At 61.4% G+C, this 19,308-nt stretch overlaps 1 protein-coding gene across 2 annotated transcripts in view; it reads left to right on the top strand.

Moving 5' to 3' along the window:
• The window catches only part of MOB2 (MOB kinase activator 2), a 60,776-nt gene that overhangs the window by 17,844 nt on the left and 23,624 nt on the right, over positions 1 to 19,308 (top strand). The window contains exon 1 of one of the 2 annotated variants that reach the window (XM_033121095.1): positions 19,008 to 19,036. The exons of the other annotated variant lie outside the window; for it this stretch is intronic. Within the exon in view, the coding sequence (XP_032976986.1) occupies positions 19,023 to 19,036 (14 nt within the window). The 5' untranslated portion in view covers positions 19,008 to 19,022. Of the gene's footprint in view, positions 1 to 19,007; positions 19,037 to 19,308 lie in introns of those variants that run through there. 2 annotated transcript variants of the gene reach the window in all.

The following is a 19,308-nucleotide window of genomic DNA, read 5'->3' as shown; positions in this document are numbered from 1 at the left end:
TGAACTTGAAGTGGGTGCAGACTTGAACATACAACCTGAAACCCCAAAACTCCTAGAAGAAAACAGACGGGCAGCTCCTGGACAGGGCTCTTGGCATTTTGGGGAATGTGACACCAGAAGCACAGGCAACAAGAGCAAAAAGAAAACAAGTGGGGCTCCATCAAACTCAAAAGCTTCGTCAAAGCAAAGGAAACCATCGACGACTTGAAAGGCAACCCGTGGAATGGGAGAAAATGTTTGCAAACCACATACCTGATAAGGGGCTAATACCTAAAATAAAAAGGAACTGAAATGGGCGGAGGTCTGGACTAGACAAAGACATACAAAGTGCCTACAGGTGCGTGAACGGTGCTCGGTGCTTGTCATCACTGGTCATCAGGGAAACAGGCCCAAACCACAAGTGAGACCCCACCCCACACCTGTCAGGACAGCAGTCATCAAAACGACGAGATGACAAGTGTGACGAGGCCGTGGAGGAAAGGTGACCGTGTACAGTGTGGCGGGAGTGTAAACGGTGCAGCCGCCTTGGGGAACCGTGCGGAGCTGCCTCAAGAAGCCACAACCAGAGCCACCAGACGACCCAGCAGTCCCACCACGGGGTCTGTACCCACAGGAAATCGCTGAGGAGACGCCTGCACCCCCGTGCCCTGCAGCTTATGCACAGTAGCCAAGGCCTGGTAAGAGTCTAAATGTTTGTTGACAGATGACAAAGAAAATGTATGTACGCACAATGGAAGATTAGTCAGCCCTAAGAGAAAGAAACTCTGTCACTTGGGACAACATGGATGGACCTGGAGGGCATTATGCTAGTGAACTAAATCTGACAGGGAAAGACAAATACCGCCTGGTCTCATTTACCTGTGGACTCTTAAAAAAAAAAAGTCACACGCCTAGTAGCAGAGTAGAGAAGTGGTTGGCAGGGCCGGGAGGTGGGAAAATAGGGAAAGGTTGGTAAAAGGGTATAGACTTTTAGGGAGAAAAAAAGAAAAATGCTCATCCTGGCTCTGCCCCTCCTGTTGGGGTCCCTGGACCGCCCTTAGGAGGCTGTGGAGCTGGCCTGGGGCCCAGGAAGGTGTGGGGAGGGGTTCCTTCTCACAGCATCTCAGCCCAGCCGTACCCTAGGCACACGGCAGCCAGCAGAGAGGGCGGAAAACCATAATTCACACATTTGGCCTAAGGTACGGCAGACTACAGAGCATCTCAGCACTCGTTGGACAGTTACAGGAAGCGACCCGAACCTCAGCAGATGGCCGCAAACTGAAACCTTCCTGAGTGTGTTCTTGGTCAAAGTGGAATGAAACCAGAAATCAACCCCCTCTGTTTAGAAATTAGGAGACACTCCTGAGTAACCAGTGAGACATAGAAGGTTCCTAAAGAAGGATTTTTGGCCGAAAGGTAACAAGAACCGCCGTTGTGGGGTGCAGACAGACCCGAGAGTGAGTCAGAGCCCTTGGTGCTGGGGTTGGAGCAGAGAGTCTGAGTGCCTGCCTCCCAGGGGCCCAGCCCCAGAAGAACAGGGGGAGATGCAGACGGGAGCCGAGCGGATGGATGGAGCCCAGTCAGGCTTCCAGAGTCACCGAGGCTGCGGTGAGTTCTGTGACAGGACCTAGGAGGAAAGGGAAAGGAGGAAAGGAAAAAGGGAAGGCGCGGTTGGCCAGTCTTTGGTACAGTCGTGCTGGCTCAATAGGTCTCCATGCGTTTTTTGAAAACCTTGGCCCACACAGCCCACCAAGCAAAGAATGATGGCGCAGGGAGACTGTAGACCCAAGGTCAAGGCTTTCTAGGGCGGCGCTGGCCCGGGTCCTGCTGTCTGCGTGGCTGCTGAGTGCTGGAGGTGAGCTGATGCGTAAAATACGCTGGATTTTGAAGGAAATAACGTAAAATATTACTAATGTTTTCATGGTGATTACACGTTGGCATGGCATTTGGGGTTGAACAGAATATGTTGTTAAAACCTGATGTGCCATCCGAGGCTGGCATTTACACTCGCCTGCGTCTCTCTTGGCCGGCACGGTTGTAGGAAGACATGGAAGGTGCTGCTGCTGACCGTTGGGTGGAGAACGTTTTCTTAGGCCGGGAAACCTGATCGTAAAGGAAAAGATAGGCAGTTTGGTGACGTGAAAATTAAGCAGCTCTGTTCATCAGAAGCGACCCTCGCGAGAGAAGGGGACAGCCACTCGGGGATGTACGCGTGTGTGCTGACAGAAGGCGCACAGCCAGACCCCCACAGGTTTCGGCAGGTGACAGACCCTGGTAGCCCGTCCCCTAGGAATCGGGCAGACTCGCACATGCCCCCCGCCAGAGGAAGGAGCGCCCCACCATGTGGCCGCTTGAGGGGCCAGCGGCCACTGCAGGTCGAGGCCCACACCCCACAGGTCCCTCGTGTCTGCTGTCACGTAACCCACAGAAACAGTGTGCCCTCGTAGGCTGGTACGGTCCGTGTGTCCTGTGGTGGCTGACTTTAAGCTGCGTCCTTCTCCTGCTCGTGCTGCCTGGACCCCCCAGTGCTGCCCCCCCATTGGAATGTATTGTTGCTGCTTTCAGTCCTTCTTCGTACCTCCACCGCCCTGGAGGCTGCACGCACTTTTGGCGGTCACCGTAAGCCTGCACCCGAGCCTTCCCTTCCCGGGGTCTGAAGGCCACGACGGCTCTCGCCATGCCCTTTGTGCTATGCTGTGGAGTTGGGAGGTGCTTTCTAGTTCCGTTTGAACCCCCAGTGTCATTGTTTTATTCACGGGTATTTACTTCAATTTGCACGTTTTCTGTACATAAAGTTTCTGTGGATTTAGCGCTTTCTTGGCTCTGTGGTCCTCCAGGAGCCGTGACCTCCCTCTGGCCACTTTACCCAAAGGACGTCCTTGTCGTTTTGTCCCACGGAGGTCCGCTGCTGGGGAGCCTGTGCTGTGAGTGTTGGGGAGCCTCCAGTCTGCCTCGTTCTTGACAGATTCATCTGGGTTCTGGCCCCCGGTGCGACCTGGGTGTGTGTGTGTCAGGGCATCCCTCACACCATCAAGCAATTCTCCGGACTCCAGCTGGGTTGTCCTGCAGCGGAACTCAGTGCTGACACGGTCCACCCGCGACCGCGTCCGATCCCGCAGGGAAAGGGCTCAGTCCCACACCCCCCGCCCCAAGTCCACGTCAGCGCCTGGGCTTCGGACCGACTGCTGTAGATCGGAGGTTGCAGGAGCCTCCTTGGGTTCGATTCATTTGCTGTGGCGGCTCCCAGAACTCAGGAACCTCACTGGGTCGCTGGTTTATGGGAAGAGGCTGTAACTGAGGACGGCCATGGGCCGAGACGCCGAGGTGCGTGGGGCCAGGTGTGCGGAGGGGCCTGGAGCTTCCCTGCCCTCTCCGGGCGCCGCCCTCCCCACGCCTCCCGGTCTGCCCACCGGAGCCCTCGGAACCGCCCTTCTGGGCTTTATGGGGCTGCGGTGCGTGGGCGGGATTGGTTCATTTATTGGAGGGGTTTGGCGCTGGCTCAGGGGTCAGAGGCAGAGTAAGATGCGTGGACAGCAGGTCGTCCGTGATAAATCCACCCGTGGAGTGAGCGTCCTAGGCTGGACTTCTCCTGAGAGATCGGGAAAGCAGCCCGTTAACGGAAGGAAGGCAGGGAGATCCTTGCTTTTTGTCTCTGCTGATTTCAGCAGTACGTCGCTTCAGATTGTCTGAAAGGACATCCAGTGTCCGCCCCGTCTGCACGGTTGTGTTAAACGCCCGTCAGCCCTCACCATGGTGAGGTTGCAAATGCTGCCATCCGTGCAGTGCACAGGCTGCACCCAGTCGGTTGATAGTTTCTGGACACTGTCTCTGCTCCTGGGGGCTTCCTTTTCCACCTCGACCTGGTGAGAACACCTGGCTCGTGGGCACCTCCGTGTACAGACCTGCTCTGTTATCGTGGCCCACGCTAAGCCCCGTGGGGTCTCCTCAGATTTCTAGAACTCTCGCCAGTCCCCAGTGGTAGCGTCCCCCCAGTCCTGGGGCCAGCGTCTCAGTCAGTGTCAGTCTGCGTTCCCGCCCCCCACTGGGGTGGCCGTAGGCTGCCCAGAGCGCCACGTTCCCACCCCGTCTCCTGCTCCCGTCTGTCCCGCTCCTGCTGTCCCTTCTGTCGGCCCCACTTGCTGGCCGTCCTTTTGGAGGCAGGGCAGTTATGGTTACGTTCTGTGTCCCAGGGTCTCTCGGGCTGGCCAGGGACAGGTGCCTAGGGGCGTGTGCTCAGTGGGTGCAGAGAACCCGGCGCTCGGGCCACCGCAGCCCCCTCTGTGGCCTTTGCGCAGCCTCTGGCTGGACACCCAGAGAGGCCAGAAGGCACTTCCCACACGTGCCTGTGGTCTGGAGCGTCGGGCAGGCCAGGTCTGCCAGGCCCCTCGTGAGGCGAGGAGCTGGGCACCAAGCACGGGGCTCCTGGCGTGGTGGTCGTGAGCGGATCCCAGCCCTGAGGCCGGCCTGAGGAGCCTGCCTCCTGGGGGCACGGAGCCCAGCCCGCTGTGGACGTGGAGGGCACTGGAGCGGCTGCTTTGTAAGGGGGCCCACGCGTGGCAGCAGCTCAGGGCACGGCGGCCTTGCCACCTCCAGCTCACCCACCTGCCAGTGACAGGGCGCTGCCCTGGGGTCAGGACGCTCGGGAGAGGGACACAGACCCTCGGCCCCCTCAGAACAGATGACGGGCAGCTGGCCCCTCCTTCTGCACTCCAGGGAGTGCCGATGGATGGGATGTGACCCCGGCGTCCTTGCACACGGCCTGCTCTCTGTCCACAAGAGGCGACTGCGAGGTGATGCCAGGCTCTGGCCGTGCCATGGGCAGGAGGGGAGCTCGTTGTCTGTCCCTCTGGACTGGCCCGCAGAGCTCTCAGAAGTACAGCCCTCCTGTGTTCCCCTCTCCCTCTGAGCTGGGCACACGCTTTCACTTTCCTCTCCCCTCTGCGCTCTCATTGCGTGGGAGGGCGGGAGTGGGTGGGAGCCCTCACCTGTCTGAGGTGTAGACAGGTGCACTGATGAAGGCCACTTGCGGTGTCCGGACGCCTGGCGGGCAGGGCTCTGGCCACAGGCTCCTGGGAGGGACTTCCTCCTCTCAGCTTCTGTTCCCCGGGGACGTGGAGCTCAGGGTAAGGGCTTGACGCCTTCGCTCCTGACCAGCTCTCAGGACTCGGGAGCTGACTCCCTGGCGTCTTCCCCCGGGGACCGAGACAGTTTAAAAGCCGTGTCTCATTAGTACTTCTGGATCAACAGGCTTGGTCTTAGAGCCTTTTTCAGCTGTCATTCTCATCGATGCTCACCTGTGTCCCACTTTGTCCCCTGGGAGCTTATTCAGGCTGGTTCCCATCCTGGTGACAGTGACCCTAGTGACCTCGGACAGCTAGTGTCACTGCTCTCTGCTGTGACAGTGAAGTCCAGACTGGAGCTCTGGTTTCCTGTCGTGGGAAAAGGTTTTCAGAGGCCGCGTCCCAGGTACCGGGGTGCCATTGCTCTGGGTTGGCCTTTGTTTCCTGGCCTTGTCAGTGGACAGATGGCACTCGCAGGCACGCTGCCTCCCGTGGCAGTGTGGCCTGAGCTTGGCCTCCAGCTAGCCACCTCACAGCCGTCTCCCACAGGCTGGACTTGAGCTTCTCAGCCACACCGCCCCCATTTCCCGCTCGGCTTGTCCCGTACCCGCTCGCAGGACTCTGGAGAAGGGACCCAGCGCAGCATGGCCTGTAGTGCGATGCAGGGCGGGCCCGTGCCCCTTGCTGTGCCCTCCGAAGCCTCTCAGTCACACGAGGTGTCTGCAGACACCTGAGCACGCCCCCTGCGGGTCCCACTGCTCACTGATTGCATGACGCGGTCCCTCGCTGCCAGCTCTCTAATTCTGGGTATGAACACGGCTCCCGTGGCTGCTTTTCCTAACTGCTCACACAGTTTGCAAACCGTGGGTTACGTTTTATCTTCAGGAATAGGTCTTTCTGGCATGCTCTCATTGTGCAGAGTGCTTCTAAGTCTTATTTCTTCATTCTTGCTCTGTAGTCTTTTAATAACTTTGAATCACATTCACTCACCACCCTTTTCTGTTGATCTTTTTTTTTTTTTAAGATTTTATTGGGGAAGGGGAACAGGACTTTATTGGAGAACAGTGTGTACTTCCAGGCCTTTTTTCCAAGTCAAGCTGTTGTCCTTTCAATCTTAGTTGTGGAGGGTGCAGCTCAGCTCCAGGTCCAGTTGCCGTTGCTAGTTGCGGGGGCGCAGCCCACCATCCCTTGCGGGAGTTGAGGAATTGAACCGGCAACCTTGTGGTTGAGAGAACGCGCTCCAACCAGCTGAGCCATCCGGGAGCTCAGCGGCAGCTCAGCTCAAGGTGCCGTGTTCAATCTTAGTTGCAGGGGGTGGGGCCCACCATCCCTTGTGGGACTCGAGGAACTGAACTGGCAACCTTGTGGTTGAGAGCCCACTGGCCCATGTGGGAATTGAACCGGCAGCCTCGGAGTTAGGAGCATGGAGCTCTAACCGGGCCGGCCCCTTGTCGATCTCTTTTTAAGTAAAATGAGTTTCCATGTGGGTTTTTGTTTTGGGTGAGGGGCCTCAAATAGCTTTTTCAGTTCCGCGCTCTAGAAGAGGTCCGTCTGCTGTTGTCTTCAGAAGAGACAGAAATGGGGCTGGAGCAGCCCCTCTGCTGTCCTCCATGCATCTGTTGGAGAGCGTGTCCCTTGGCCGCTGTCCAGGCTCCGACCTGGACAGGAACTGTGGTGACCAGTGGCCACCAGCCTGCCCCGCACCCTCAGACATCAGACCGGGCGTGTCGGGGTCGGCCTGGGCCTGCACGCTCCATCTGGTCTGGGCTCCTTTCCCAGGTGGCCGCCTCGCCGCCCAGGTGGGCCCCCTGCTGTTCAGAAAGCCCGTTTGCCGTCCCTCGTCCATCGACGGCTGTGGCAGCCGCACCGTGTGGTCCTCTCCCAGAGGCTGGCCTGGTGCTGGGCCCAATAGGCGCCGCTCACAGGCGTCTGAGAGCCCAGGCCGCGCAGGCGGGAGGCCGGCAGCGCCCAGCCCGCTTCCTGGGCGCAGTCAGTCGGGCTGCTCGGCCTTCCAGCCTGCGCGGCTCGTGGCCTCCTCACGGCGCACAGGCCTGGCTTGCCTGTGGTGCACCTGCAAGTGGGGGGGCTCCGAGTGCCCACCGGGCACTGCTCTGTGCAGGGTGGCCACTGGCCGCAGCAGCCTGGGCAGTTGTCCATCAGTTACGCAGTGGTCCACCCCGGGATGTCCCTCTGCTGTGTCACAGGGGCTCTCGGGACAGGCTGATGAGGCCGGTGCTGGCGAGCCGGGGTCGGTGGCCCTCGCCCTCTGCTGTCACATTTCTCAGCGTCCTCCTTTCTCCGCAGAGACCGTGGTCTGGTTTCTCCCCCTTGTGGGCTCAGGGCGGCTGTTGGTGGCACAGCTCCCTAACCTGATGGCAGGGCCCTGCGTTGGGGGCATCAGGATTTCTGATTGTGGGCTGGGGACGTCCCGTAGCATCACCCTGGGCAGGGACTCCGGTCCGAGGGTCCAGGAGCTGCGACCGGGCTCAGACAGCAGGAGGCTGCGTCCAGGAGCCCGCACACAGATTGACAGGTCCAGGCCCGACGCTGAGCCCGGGCCGCCCGAATGAACGCAGGGTCGTGCTTCCTGAGGCGCTGTGGAGAGGGAACTGGGACGTGGGAGGAAGGGGCTGGCTCCCGAGCTGGTGCTGGAGCTTCACGTTCCGTCAGTGTCTTCACTCGTCACCACCGAAACCCACTGGACCCGCAGGCTTTCCAGAGTGGGAAACGCAGCCATGGTGGACGGTGCAGGCTGCAGCGGGAGCAGGAGGCGGCCCAGGGGCACCTGGGCTGCAGAGAGGCTGGGGCTGTGGGGTGTTGGGGTGTCAGCTCTGTAAGGGGTGTTTTGGAAGGACTGTTCATCAGCAAAGCTGTGACCAACTCACTGTCGGAGCCGGATTGCAAGGCGGCCCTCGCTGGCAGCTCACGGCTCCTTGTAGCACATTCGTGCAGCACCCGTCGTGCGCGGTGCTTGGGAAGCGCTGCCGCTGCCTCTGCTTCAGGCCTCGCTTCTATTTCTGTGAATCAGCGAGTCTGTCTCCCGACTGTTGCCGACCCAAGTGCTCACAGCTCTCGTCCACCTGGAACATTCTCTCTACTAGAGACAATGTTTCAGTTGTTTCCAAAACATGATCTCTGTCCGTCGGTGCATCGCTAGGACCCTCCAGCAGAGCCCTCAGTGGGCAGGCTTGCCCAGGCCCTGTGCCCACCTGGACCGTCCCACATGAAGGGGCAGAGACAGCGTTTGTTCCAGAACAGTCTCTCAGAAGCTCCAAAACTTTGTGATCGTGACCCATTGTGAGAAATGTATCTTACACTGTGTGTGTGTGAACGTGTGGTGTGGTGTGTACATCGTGTGTGCATGCGGGCATGCGTGCGCGTGCACACGTGTGTGGTGTGCCGACTGACAGGCCGACCGATGTGGGGCCTATGCCGTGCACTGATCGTTTCTGTCCCACGCTAGTTCGTTTAAAAACAAAAGATTGGTCTGACCCACTCAACCAGGTTTACAACTCACACTAGTGGGCCCAGCTTGCAGATTGGGAAACACTGTTCTATTAATACTAATAGAAATTACATTTTGAATTAATCACGTGCAAGGAGACCTGCTTAAAATGTGGCAAATCCAGGTTTACCAACTGAGAAATGTTTCCTAACAAACGGGGAAGTTGTGCTTTAAAGGAGGAGACAGACAGAGGGTGGGGAACTGCCCTGGGGATGGGGCGTCCTCACAGGGCCCTTGCTGTGCTGTGGGGTGTGCGTGTGCCTGGTGTGTGCACTGTGTGTGTACATGGTGTGTGCGTGTGCCTGCAGTGTGCATGCAGTATGTGTGGTGCGTGTGGTGCGTGTACATGCTGTGTCCATGTGTGTGCTGTGTGTACGTGATTGTGCATGTGTGTGATGTGTGCTTGTTGTGTGCACATATGTGTGCGTGGTGTGTGGGCCGTGCACCTGCCAAGCAGAGTGGGTACCACTTCCGTGCCATGCAGCTGGTTGGCCCCCACCTGGTCCTGAGCTGGTGCTGTCAGTAGGGGCGTGAACCCAGCACAACCTCAGCCCAGGGCTGGGGTCCCTGGTGCTCAGGGCGCCCATACTTAGGCTTCTCACCTCATCCCTGGTTCTGCTGTCTGGAGAGCAGAGGGCAGAACTGGGGCTTCCACTCTGCCAGGGCAGCCTTTGGCCCGACTTGAGTGCACGTGTTGGGTCCCCAGGTTCCCAGTTCTTTCTCTCTGCCCCTTCCTGGGGATGGGGTTCCCCCATGTCCCCCTGCTCTCTGGACCCCCCTCCTAGGTCTGGTTGCAGCTCCCATCTCCTCTGCAGACCTCATCATAAAACCTCGTCCCTGGGCTCGGCAGGCCCAGTACTTCCTGCCATTCACTTCGTCTGCTCCTGGGGGACCCAGAAGGCTGAGATGGCAGTGAGTCAGAACCGAGACTCCTTCCTCTGAGGAAATGAGGTCCTCAGATGGCTTGTGCAGGTGTGATCTCTGTCACAAACATCAAGTTTAAATGAGCAAGGAAAGGCCTTTGCAGAACAGGGAAGTCCTGCCTCGTATCCCTCCTCCTGTCTGAGCCTTTCCCCGGAGACTGCCTGGAAGCTGAGGACTCGGGGCTGGTGCTCGGAGCCTCCCTGCCCTGGGGCCCTGGGGCCTGGGTGCCCAGACGTCCAACCCGCGGTCAGAGCGGTCCCAGCAACAGCTGCAGTGTGGGTGGCCGTGGTGCCAGGACCACGACCTGTCCTGCAGTGGCGGCGGCAGCCCCTCTTTCTCGGCCCCGCTGTGGAGGCACAGGTCGGGCTGAGAAGCAGCCTGTGCAGCCCGCGCGGTCGAGGCCTGTCCTCTGGGGGTGCTGTGGGGGAACCCGATGGAGGACGGCTGAGCAGCAGGATGGGGTCCTCGTGCCCCTTGGGGTGGCAGGTCTCAGCGGTGAGCTACAGGAAGACCTTGCAGCTGTTCTCGGGGTTGTCAGACGACAGAGTTAGAGCTGCTCAGTGCGTCTCCCAGGCACTCAGGAGCAAATCGCTAGGGGACATTTCTACACGTGTCATTTCGGGCCCGGAGAGTGCCCTGGGTACCTTTGCTGGTCCTCGTCTTCCCGCTGTGAGCCTGAGCCCCGGCCGGAACTGCTCCCTTGAGTACAGCTGCCCACGCGTCCGGAGCTCCCTCCCGTCCCCCCACGCACCCCCGTCCCGTGTGGCAGGTCTTCAGTGAGCCCCTCGCTTCCTCAGCTCACGTGCCCGGCAGGCCTCCTCGGAGCGCTGCCCTCGCCTGGCCAGCTGCAGCTGCGAACCGCCTTCAAGCCCAGCGCTGGTCAGCACCACCTCCCAAACACCACGTCCGCCGGGTTCTGGCCACACACTGAGCCTCGTGAGCCTGTGGCACCTGCTTCCGGGCCCCTCCGTGGCTTCCTGACTGGTGCCCCACAGCAGAGCAGAGCCGGCTTCTGTAGCAGCAGATGGGCCACAGCGCCCCAGGACGTTTCTCTGCACCAGACCCCCACGCCAGGCTGTGTCCCCGGACTCTCAGGCCCTTGCCACCTCTCTTCTGCCCCGTGGCCCCCGCCTGCCCGGCTGCAGTCTTCTGGCCACCTGCTGGTCTGCGGGGCAGGCTCCTTTGTGCCCCAGGGCCTTTGCACTTGCCATTTCCTCCATATCTTTGTCCCTCCACATGGCTCAGTCTCAGAATGGATGTTCCGTCCCCAGAGAGGTCGTCCCTGACCTCCCGCTTCCAGTAAACTCCCTCCCCGCCTGGTCAGGCTGCCCCTTCCCCCAGGGCTCTTCCCTCTATCGCATGTCCTGACTTGGAGGGAGATACAGTGGGACCTCGGTTTTCGAACGTCTCCGTCAACAAACGTTTCAGTTTACGAACGCCGTAAATTTTATGGATCTATGGTATCATTAGATAGTAAAATTCATGCTAAATTTGCAGTTTCAGGCATTGATTTTCAAGGTCTGGAACGGATTAATCCATTTTGCGTTACTTTCTATGGGGAAACCGTTGCCTCGGTTTTCGAACATTTCAGAACTCGAACGGTCTTCTGGAACGGATTACGTTCGAAAACCAAGGTACCGCTGTACTGAGTTCTCTGTCCCTGTCCTCAGAGATGCCTGTCCTGGAGGCAGGTATCAGGCTGTGTGGCATGGCATGGCGTGAGCTCGCCCTGTGCCTGGCACCGGAGCAGCGCCGAGCGCAGTGTTGGCGCTGCTCATTGCAGTGCAGGTGGCTGAGCCGAGGGCCCTGGGCTGTGCGGCCCTCGGCTGTGCCCTCGCCTGCAGGTGCGGCCAGACCGTCACGCTCGTCTCTTCCCCACCGAGCCCACTGGTCTGCACGCCAGCGCTGGGGCCTCGGCGCTGAGTCGGGGCTCCCGCAGGTGGGGGCATGGACGTGGCTCCTGCAAGGCGAGCTTGGGACCTGGGCTTCGTCACAGCCTGGCCAGTACCAGATGAGACCTTCCCGGTGAAGGACAAGTGGAGGCCATGGTGCAGGGTGAGCCAGAAGGGGCGACCTGAGTAGATGTAGCCCATGAGCTCAGGGTGTGGGGGGCGGGTGTTTTCAGTGCACGTGGAGGGCTTCGGGGCTCAGTGGGACCAGCTGTGCTTTCCGAAGACGCCTGTGAGGGGCGAGTTAGCACACAGCGCCAGCTCGGGGTGACCGAGGTGCACGCTGGCATCATGTGGCCGCACGCTGAGCTCCGACTGCCCCACCTGCCTGCGCGCCACCGAAGGTGCTCAGCGTGACCGTGTCCTGGGGACAGAACCGGGGCAGGGAGCGGTCGCGAGCTGCCTGAGTTCAGTCTGGCCCCACCACACCAGCCCCCCTCCAGGTCGGATTCGAGAAACAAGTGAGGGAATTGGCAACGGGCTTCGCAGTGGGGAGGACGTGGGGAGATGCTGCCCGGCGTGGACGTGAGTGAGCAGGGACGGAGGCGTGACCCGATGCCGGCCTGGGGTCCTGCTGGGGTTTCGGGCACTGCGCGTGGCTGCTGTGAGGCTCCTGGTGGAGCCGGGATGCGAGGTGTGCGCTGAGTGGGCCGGCCCCGAGCCCCGCGGAGGGAGGGCCCGGGACCCCGTGCTGACCAGGGAGGCCCGCGTGGTCTGCTGGACATGCCCCTGCGCTCACCAGGCGACCTTGGCAAAGAGCTGTGGTGTGGGGTGGTGGGCTAGAGGGGCGGGTGTGCCCAAGGCCGGGACATGCAGCCAGTGAGTGAGGACAGCGCTTTCCAGAAGCTTGGCTCTAAAGGGCGGAGAGTGGCTTGTTGGGTTCGCGCCCCTGCCAGGCTCCCTCAGGCGCCTTGTTTTTTCCCAGCGTCCTTTGCATTTTCTCTTGCTGGACTTGGGGGCCACACTGAAGAGGAAGCCACCAGAGGCGTGGGGTAGGGCGTCCTCACGCTGTGGTTCTGAGCGTTGTTTGTATGGAGTTCTTGTCATTGTATAAAGAGACAAAAGTAAAGCGATGCCTGCGTCACCTCCCCCTTCTCCACCCCCGCGTACTTCCCTTTGGGGGACACATGCGCCTCTAGACCCAGACATGCATGTTCTCTCTTGTTTTTGTTTCTTTCTTTGAAACAAAAGTGGGTGGTTCTCTATTCTGATCCTGCTGGACCCTCCTGCCGGCCTCTCCCCTGCCGGTGGGGACGGGGCTCCTTCACGTGGGGAGCTGCCCGGTGAGCCTGGAACGTGTGGCTCGGTTGCTTTCATCGTGTGCTGCTTGGAAACAGCGTTGCAGGGCCATCCCCCTCTGTCTTGGCCACTTTTTGTTTCTTACCAGGGGAATCCCGGTGGCCCTCTGCTGCTTGATACATTTTGTCACTACTTTCCCTTGTCCTGTGCCTGCTGGCTGGCCAAGGGCCGGCCCTGGCTGCGGCTGCCCGTTTTCATGGTCCTCCTTTTGACCGTGTAACGTGACTGCTGCTGCCGTCCACGTGTCTCTGTCAGTGGGGCAGAGCCGCTGTTACATGTGCGTTCCCTTCTCCCCCAGGACGTCCCCGCTGTGGGCCGCCCGTGACCGGCTCAGGGTGCTGTGCTCAGACTCACGTGGTCCATGCTGACCAAGGGGTGTTTCTTACTCGTTCCTTCAGCTGCACTCAGCACGCAGATGCACTTACTTCCGTAGGGGTGACAGAAGGGGGACTGTCACAGACACGGCGAGGCTGTGAAGGCAGCCAGTGCTCTGCACCTTCTGTTTGCACTGTTGTTACCACTGCCCAGCAGGCAGGTTTGACGTGCCCGTGGCTGCCCACAGGCGCGCTTTCTGGAGGCGTCTGCTTGTCGTGTGCTCCGAGGCCTGCAGAGTGCACTGCTGCTCCCTCTGGAGCAGCTGACTGACCTTCCTGTGCCGCAGGGGTCCAGGAGCTGGTGCTGGGTCCCCGCACGAGTGCTGCGGTCCTCTGCTCCCTTGGACACACTGGACTGGAGCTCAGCATCCCCATTTCAGACGGGCAAGCGAGGCCGAGAGGTCAGGTAGCTGGCCGGGGTCCTGAGGCCGGGAGGCTGGTGCCTGCCCTCCGCCCCGAGTCCACTGAGCACTCCCGCGACGGCCTTGGGGTGTCTGGTGCCCCATGCCGCCACTCTCCTTAGGACCGCCCCACAGGGCTCGCAGGCAGACACACCTGCCACAGTTCCCGGAGGGCCGAGGAGGAGTGTGAGGGTGCAGCACGCGGGTCCAGACCAGGCCTCGCAGGAGGAAAGAGGGACAAACCCAGTGCCCCTCAAGGCTGCAGGGCCAGGCCGGCCCAGGTGTGCGTGTGCAGTGTGAGTGCAGAGCGTGCCCTTGGGGTTCCCGCCCACGCCTGTGTGTGTCTCACATTCCACACATGGAAATGCCTGGCCTGCCCCGGCGCCCTGGGACCTGGGTCACTGCTGGGACCGGGGCCCTTGGCTGTGGCCCCTCAGAGGGGATAGGACCTCTCTGAGCCACACAAGCCTTCTCCAGGTGGTTGCGGAGTTTCACCTGAGGGCAGGCTTGGGGGGTGCTGGTGGGTCCCACACACACAGCTGCCGTGTGCGTCACGGGCCTTTTCTGGGCGGCCTGTGCCCGTGCTCCAGCCTTCCTGTGCAGAGAGAAGGCTGTGAGCAGCCGTGGCTGGGCTCCGGGTGGAGAGTCCAGTGCTTTGTTCTTGGCCTCTGAGCACATCCCTGGACACAGAAGGTAGGCTGGGACTCAGGTGTCACCCATGGCCTTGGACACTGACCCTCAGGGTTGGGTCAAGGCCGTGGCTTTCCGACTGTTGGCGTTTGACGGCGGAGCCAGGGCTGCAGGGAGGGGCTGTGCTGGGCAGCTGGCCCGGGAGTGGTGCAAGGGCTGGGGCACATGGCGGAGGCTCAGGACGCCAGCCGGACCCCCAGTGCAGTGCAGCTGCCCTCCAGGAGCCCACTGGAGCTGGGTGGGGGCCCCCTGAGCAGAGCTCCCGACGCCGCCCGTGGCTCCTACACGTGCTAGACAGCCCGGCTCCTACACAGGCCCAGCAGCCAGGCTGCCGGGGGCCCAGCTCCGCTGTCTCCCCAGTCAGTCACCACTCACACGGGGGCGGGGGGCATCGGTTGGTAGCCGTGGGTGAGGCCTTAGGAAAGGGAAGGGGGGCCGTGAGCCCACATCTCGGGTTGCCCGTGGTTCCGCTGCTTGAATCCATGTTCTGGACGTCTGGCCATTCCTGCTCCCTCCCAGCCCCACTGAAATGAGAGCTGAGGGAATTATGGCAGGGGGCGGGGAACCCCCAGGGGCAGAGAGTGGGGCGGGGCAGCAGCAGGCAGGTTTCGGAGGTTGGAGGTCGGAAGTCCTTTGGTCGAGTGGGGCGCAGACTCAGGAAAGGTGCGCCTGGGCCGGCAGGGGGAGCCTGTCTCTCCAAGGCCTCGGAAGGAGCTCGCTGGGGGTCTGCAGGTGTGTTGAAGGAGCCGCTAGACACCCCTGTCCCGTCTGCCCCGGGGGCAACGCAGCATCCCACTCCCAGCACCTCGGCGCTGCGCTCCCCTCCCCACTCTCAGTCCCCGGGACCCAAGGGCCGCGGCCCACACCCAGGCGAAGACTGGGAGTCGAACAGCCCAAGAGGAAAACCCGCAGACACAGTGCGGGTTGGGGCGGGGGGCACATCCTCCTTGTCAGCTGCCAGGGAGCCCTTCAGTACCTACTCCTAAGTATGAGGGGGCAGCTGGGGCTCGCCAGGTGTTTGAGGGACGCCGCAGTGAGAAAGACAGAGCAAAGCAGTCGGAAAGGAGGGCGCAGCTCTGAACAAGCGAACGAAACAGCTGTCGTCAGTTTCCTCAGCGACGTGAGACTGTGTAGCACCCCAAAAAGAACAGTAGGTTCTCCAAAGGAGGGACATCCAGAGAGTTAGAGAACGTGGGGGAATGAGAAATGGAAGCAAATTGGAAACCTGAGGAGGGGCCGGAGGTGAAATGGGCGCCTTTCCCCAGGAGCAGAACGGGAAGTCGGTGTAGACTCGGCTGTGGGTGAGGGCAGAGCCTCGGGGCAGAGGCTGCTGCGTGGGGAGTCTGGAGCGCGCCGGAAGCAGGAGCGGGGTGTCGGGCTCAGGCGGGTGTTCAGATTGAAGCTCTCACAAGTGCCCTACCCACTGAGCATTCCCGGGGCACCACGGGACATGACAGGACAGCAGGCGTAGAGGAAGGACTCCAGGACCTTCCAGAGCCAGGATCCAAACAACAGCAACCCCGATACAAACTCCAACCCAGAAACTAAAGCCGTCCTCACACCGCTGCCGGCAGAAAAGGACCCCGCCGGGGACGTCACAGCAGCCCCAGCAGTTCCTGTGAGGGTGGAACACATATGAGCCTTGCTCATGCGCAGACTGAAGTGACCCCCTTTCCGGAAGTGTCTCCAGGAAATGTGGTGGGGCACGGGGAGCTCCGTGGCCCCCACCGGGCCACCCCTGCCAGTGCGACGCCCCACCACCCCGTCAGTCCGTGCTGTTTCGGGGAGTTCAGCACAATCGGCCAGATTTGCTGCTGCTTCCCAGCATCCGTTTGTAGGCGGCCACGTTGCACGCGATCAGGTGACCTTGGTGTAGACGCATCACGTTGCTGCTCCAGTGCCTTTCGTTCTCCTCAGGACACGTGCAGCGCTGGCTTGGAGACCATTTGGGGAAGAGCCCCGAGCAGTGGAGGGACGCTCCCCTTGGTCCTGTATTTCACTGTGAAGGGAGCTGTCACCGCGGACCTCGTCTGGACCGTGCGCAGCTCAGCTGGCGCGCCAGGTGCCGCCGGCGGGCGTCTCCAGGCCGTCTTCTCAGCCATTGAGAGCACCGCCCACGGAGTTTCCGTGTTTGTGACCGTCTCTAGCAGTACAACCTCCGACCCAGCACACTGCGCTGGCGGCCTGTGGGTGGGCAGGGTGGGCAGGGTGGCCGAGCCTCCAGCAGTGGCCATGCCCTCCCGTCAAGGAAGCCAACGGTCGTCTTGTCTTCAGGGGGTTGCTCTTGGGGCGGGGAGACCATCTCCCCTTCTACCACTCGTAGGTTTTTTTCTCTCGTGCGTGGTGTTTTCTTGCCTTTATTGCTTACCTCGGGGGGCAGAGTGGTCATCTTTTTCCTTACTGACCTGCACGCACACTCCTTCCTGCGTCAGGACTGTGCTCGTTCAGAAACGCATCCCACCGCTGGGCCCTGTCGGGGACCCTGAGGCCGATAGGCCCGTTTCCCGCGCCCACTGAACTCATGTCCATGCAGCAGGGCAAGGGGGGTGCCAGGGGAGTCTCAGGTGATATTTGGGTAGAGACTTGCAGGAAGGAGGGAAGGGCCGGCTTCTGGGGCCCCGGGACACAGCAAGGCGGAGTTCTGCGGGGGCTGTGCCCCCTCCCAAGGCCAGGCTGAGAGCTGGGCAGGGGCACGGATCCCCCGAAGGCCCTGGAGAGCCTTCAGAGCACGACAGGGCCTTGGGGGACCTTGAGCCATGAAATGACAGCAAACAGGCCTGGATTTGAGGAAGAGCCGTTCGAGGACCAGGGCGTGTGCCAGCAGCGCAGCCATCGGGGGCCTGGCGGGACTCGTGTCCAGGAGCAGCAGGGTGGGGGGTCAGAAGACAGGCTCCTGCCTGGGCCTCTGCGTCCCGTCCCCCCACACGCACCCCTGGCTGGCGAGCGTCCTGTCGCGAGGCCACTCTGGGCCTGAGCGCCGAGCCCTCTGCCAGCTGGGCCTCCCCTCCAGGAATCTGAAGGATGAGCCTGGCATCTTGGCATTCCTCTCCCTTTCAGGCGTTCCCACATCTCATGCCTCCCTTTTGCTTCAGAGGAGAAAACAGCATTTCCAATTAGCGGAGAATGTGCCCTCTCACCCTGGCCAGCAGGGGGGTCGGAGTCCCTTCTCCCAGCACTGCCGGGCGGCCACCGCCTCAGTTTTCTCGTGGGTGACCTGCTGTGTCCTCTTCCCCCAACACAACAACCAGGGACAGGCCCCACCAGACCCGATGCCACAGCAGGAAGCCAGAGGCCAGGCCGACCCAGCAGGGTGGCTGTGGGCAAAGCTCTCGGGGCAGGGCTCTCGGGTGGCCTCTGACCCTCCCGCCCTTGTGGTGCCATAGCCCAGGGGCGCTGGCTTTGTGTGTGTGTGCGTGCACACCTGTCCACGTGCACCGGGCACGGGGACACCCCCAGACCAGATGGTGGCATGTGTGAGGCGACAGTCTGGGGCCCTGTGACCCAGGGAGCACTCCTGCCATGGGTCCGCAGAGCAGAGCGGGAAGGGCCGAGGGGTGGGGAGGCCTCCCGCTCCCGTGCATTCCTCAGCCTGTGCCTCTCGGGGTCCCCCCTCCCCTCCCCTGAAACGTCCCCACTACCCTCATACAGCGTAGTGGCACTCTGCCCTTTATTTCTCCCTTGCGTTTTTTTTTTTTAGTGCAAGGCTGTTTTCTTACTTCGATTTCAGTGTTTTTTTGGGGGAAAAGAGATTCCCAGTGTGTCTGCTAGAGGACTTGGGGGTGGCCAGGTCCGTATGGGGAGGTGGCACTGGGCACGGGGGCCGAGGTCTCCCGGCCCCGAGTCTCCGCAGGCCCCGTGGGCGGTGTGGGCGCTGTGTCCCGCCAGGCACTGCTCCCTCCCATGTGGGCTCCCAGCCGCCTTCCTGTGGACTGAGCCTGAGCTAAATCTTGCAGCCGAGGACTTTATACCAGCAGGGAGGGCGGGACAGGTTGGCAGGACACACACTGCCCTTTTCGTAGGCAGCCTGGACGGCCTGCCTGGGTGGAGAGACAGAGCGTCACCCGTCCTCCCCCTGAGCCCATGTGCCTCACGGGGGAGTTATGAGCACCGGACCTCCCTGTGCTGCGTTTGTGACTACGTCTGTCCTCGCCTGGGCCTTGGGGGGCCAGGTGCTGGGGCCCCATCTCTGGACAGCGTGCGGGTTTTGCTGCATTCAACAGAGGGGTGCTCTTGACCCCAGGGGTCGGCCAGCCTTCCACCACTGGGCCACCTGGCCGGTGCCTGAGCCGGCGGGCACGTGCCTGGCAGATACCGGGTGGGGGCAGGAGGGAAGACGTGTCAGAGGTGGCGGCCATGTGCCTGGGCGCCTCTGCCCTCTTGGGTCAGCGGTGGCCGGGGGCCAGGCCGGATGACTAGGCAGGTTCCAACAGCCGCTTTGATTGTTTGGGGTTTGGCTTGACTTGAACTTGAAACAGAACAGTTTGGTGGTGCTTCTGAACTTGTGCGAAAGTCTTGGCCCCTGGCCCCAGTGCAGGGTGCAGCCCGCCTCCCTCCTCCCTGTGCACTGACTTTCTGCCTGACCAGCCCTGCTTTCCAGTGTCCGTGCGTTTCCGTAGCACTCTGCTGGCTGGGCCTCGGCGGGCACTGGACCTCCAGCCTGACCTGCAGGTCTTCTGCCTGCCCCGCGGGAGGGTTCTGACAGCCTCGGCCTCGCGGCACAGGGCTGTCAGGTGAGTGTGCGAGGCGTGCAGGGCGAGGTGTGCAGGGCCAGGAAGCCCGAGCCCCGCTCTGCTTCTCCGAGTCCCGGCAGGTCTCACCCCAGCAGACCTGGCCCCGCTCAGATGCCAGTGCCAAGGTGAGGCTTGGACGGGGCACAGCCGTCACCGCCGGTGGCGCATAGGAGCCTGTCTTCTCTTTGCCGTGAGGTGTGTTGCTGGCCGCTGGCACCATGCTGGACTCAGGCTCTCGCCTTTCCTGATCTCCCTCTGCCGCTGGGGTGGGAGGGAAGCAGGCGATGCTTGCCCGCGGGAGCTGGAGCTGATGTGCCCCTGAGCCAGCTGCACGACTGCTGGGATAGGGCCCCCGAGGGCCTGCTCTTCTCTGGGGACAGCCGAGCCCTGGCCCAGC

The sequence above is a fragment of the Rhinolophus ferrumequinum genome, chromosome 11 (genome assembly GCF_004115265.2).
Source record: "Rhinolophus ferrumequinum isolate MPI-CBG mRhiFer1 chromosome 11, mRhiFer1_v1.p, whole genome shotgun sequence".
Lineage (NCBI taxonomy): Eukaryota > Metazoa > Chordata > Mammalia > Chiroptera > Rhinolophidae > Rhinolophus > Rhinolophus ferrumequinum.
This window is presented reverse-complemented; position numbering and strand designations above follow the sequence as displayed.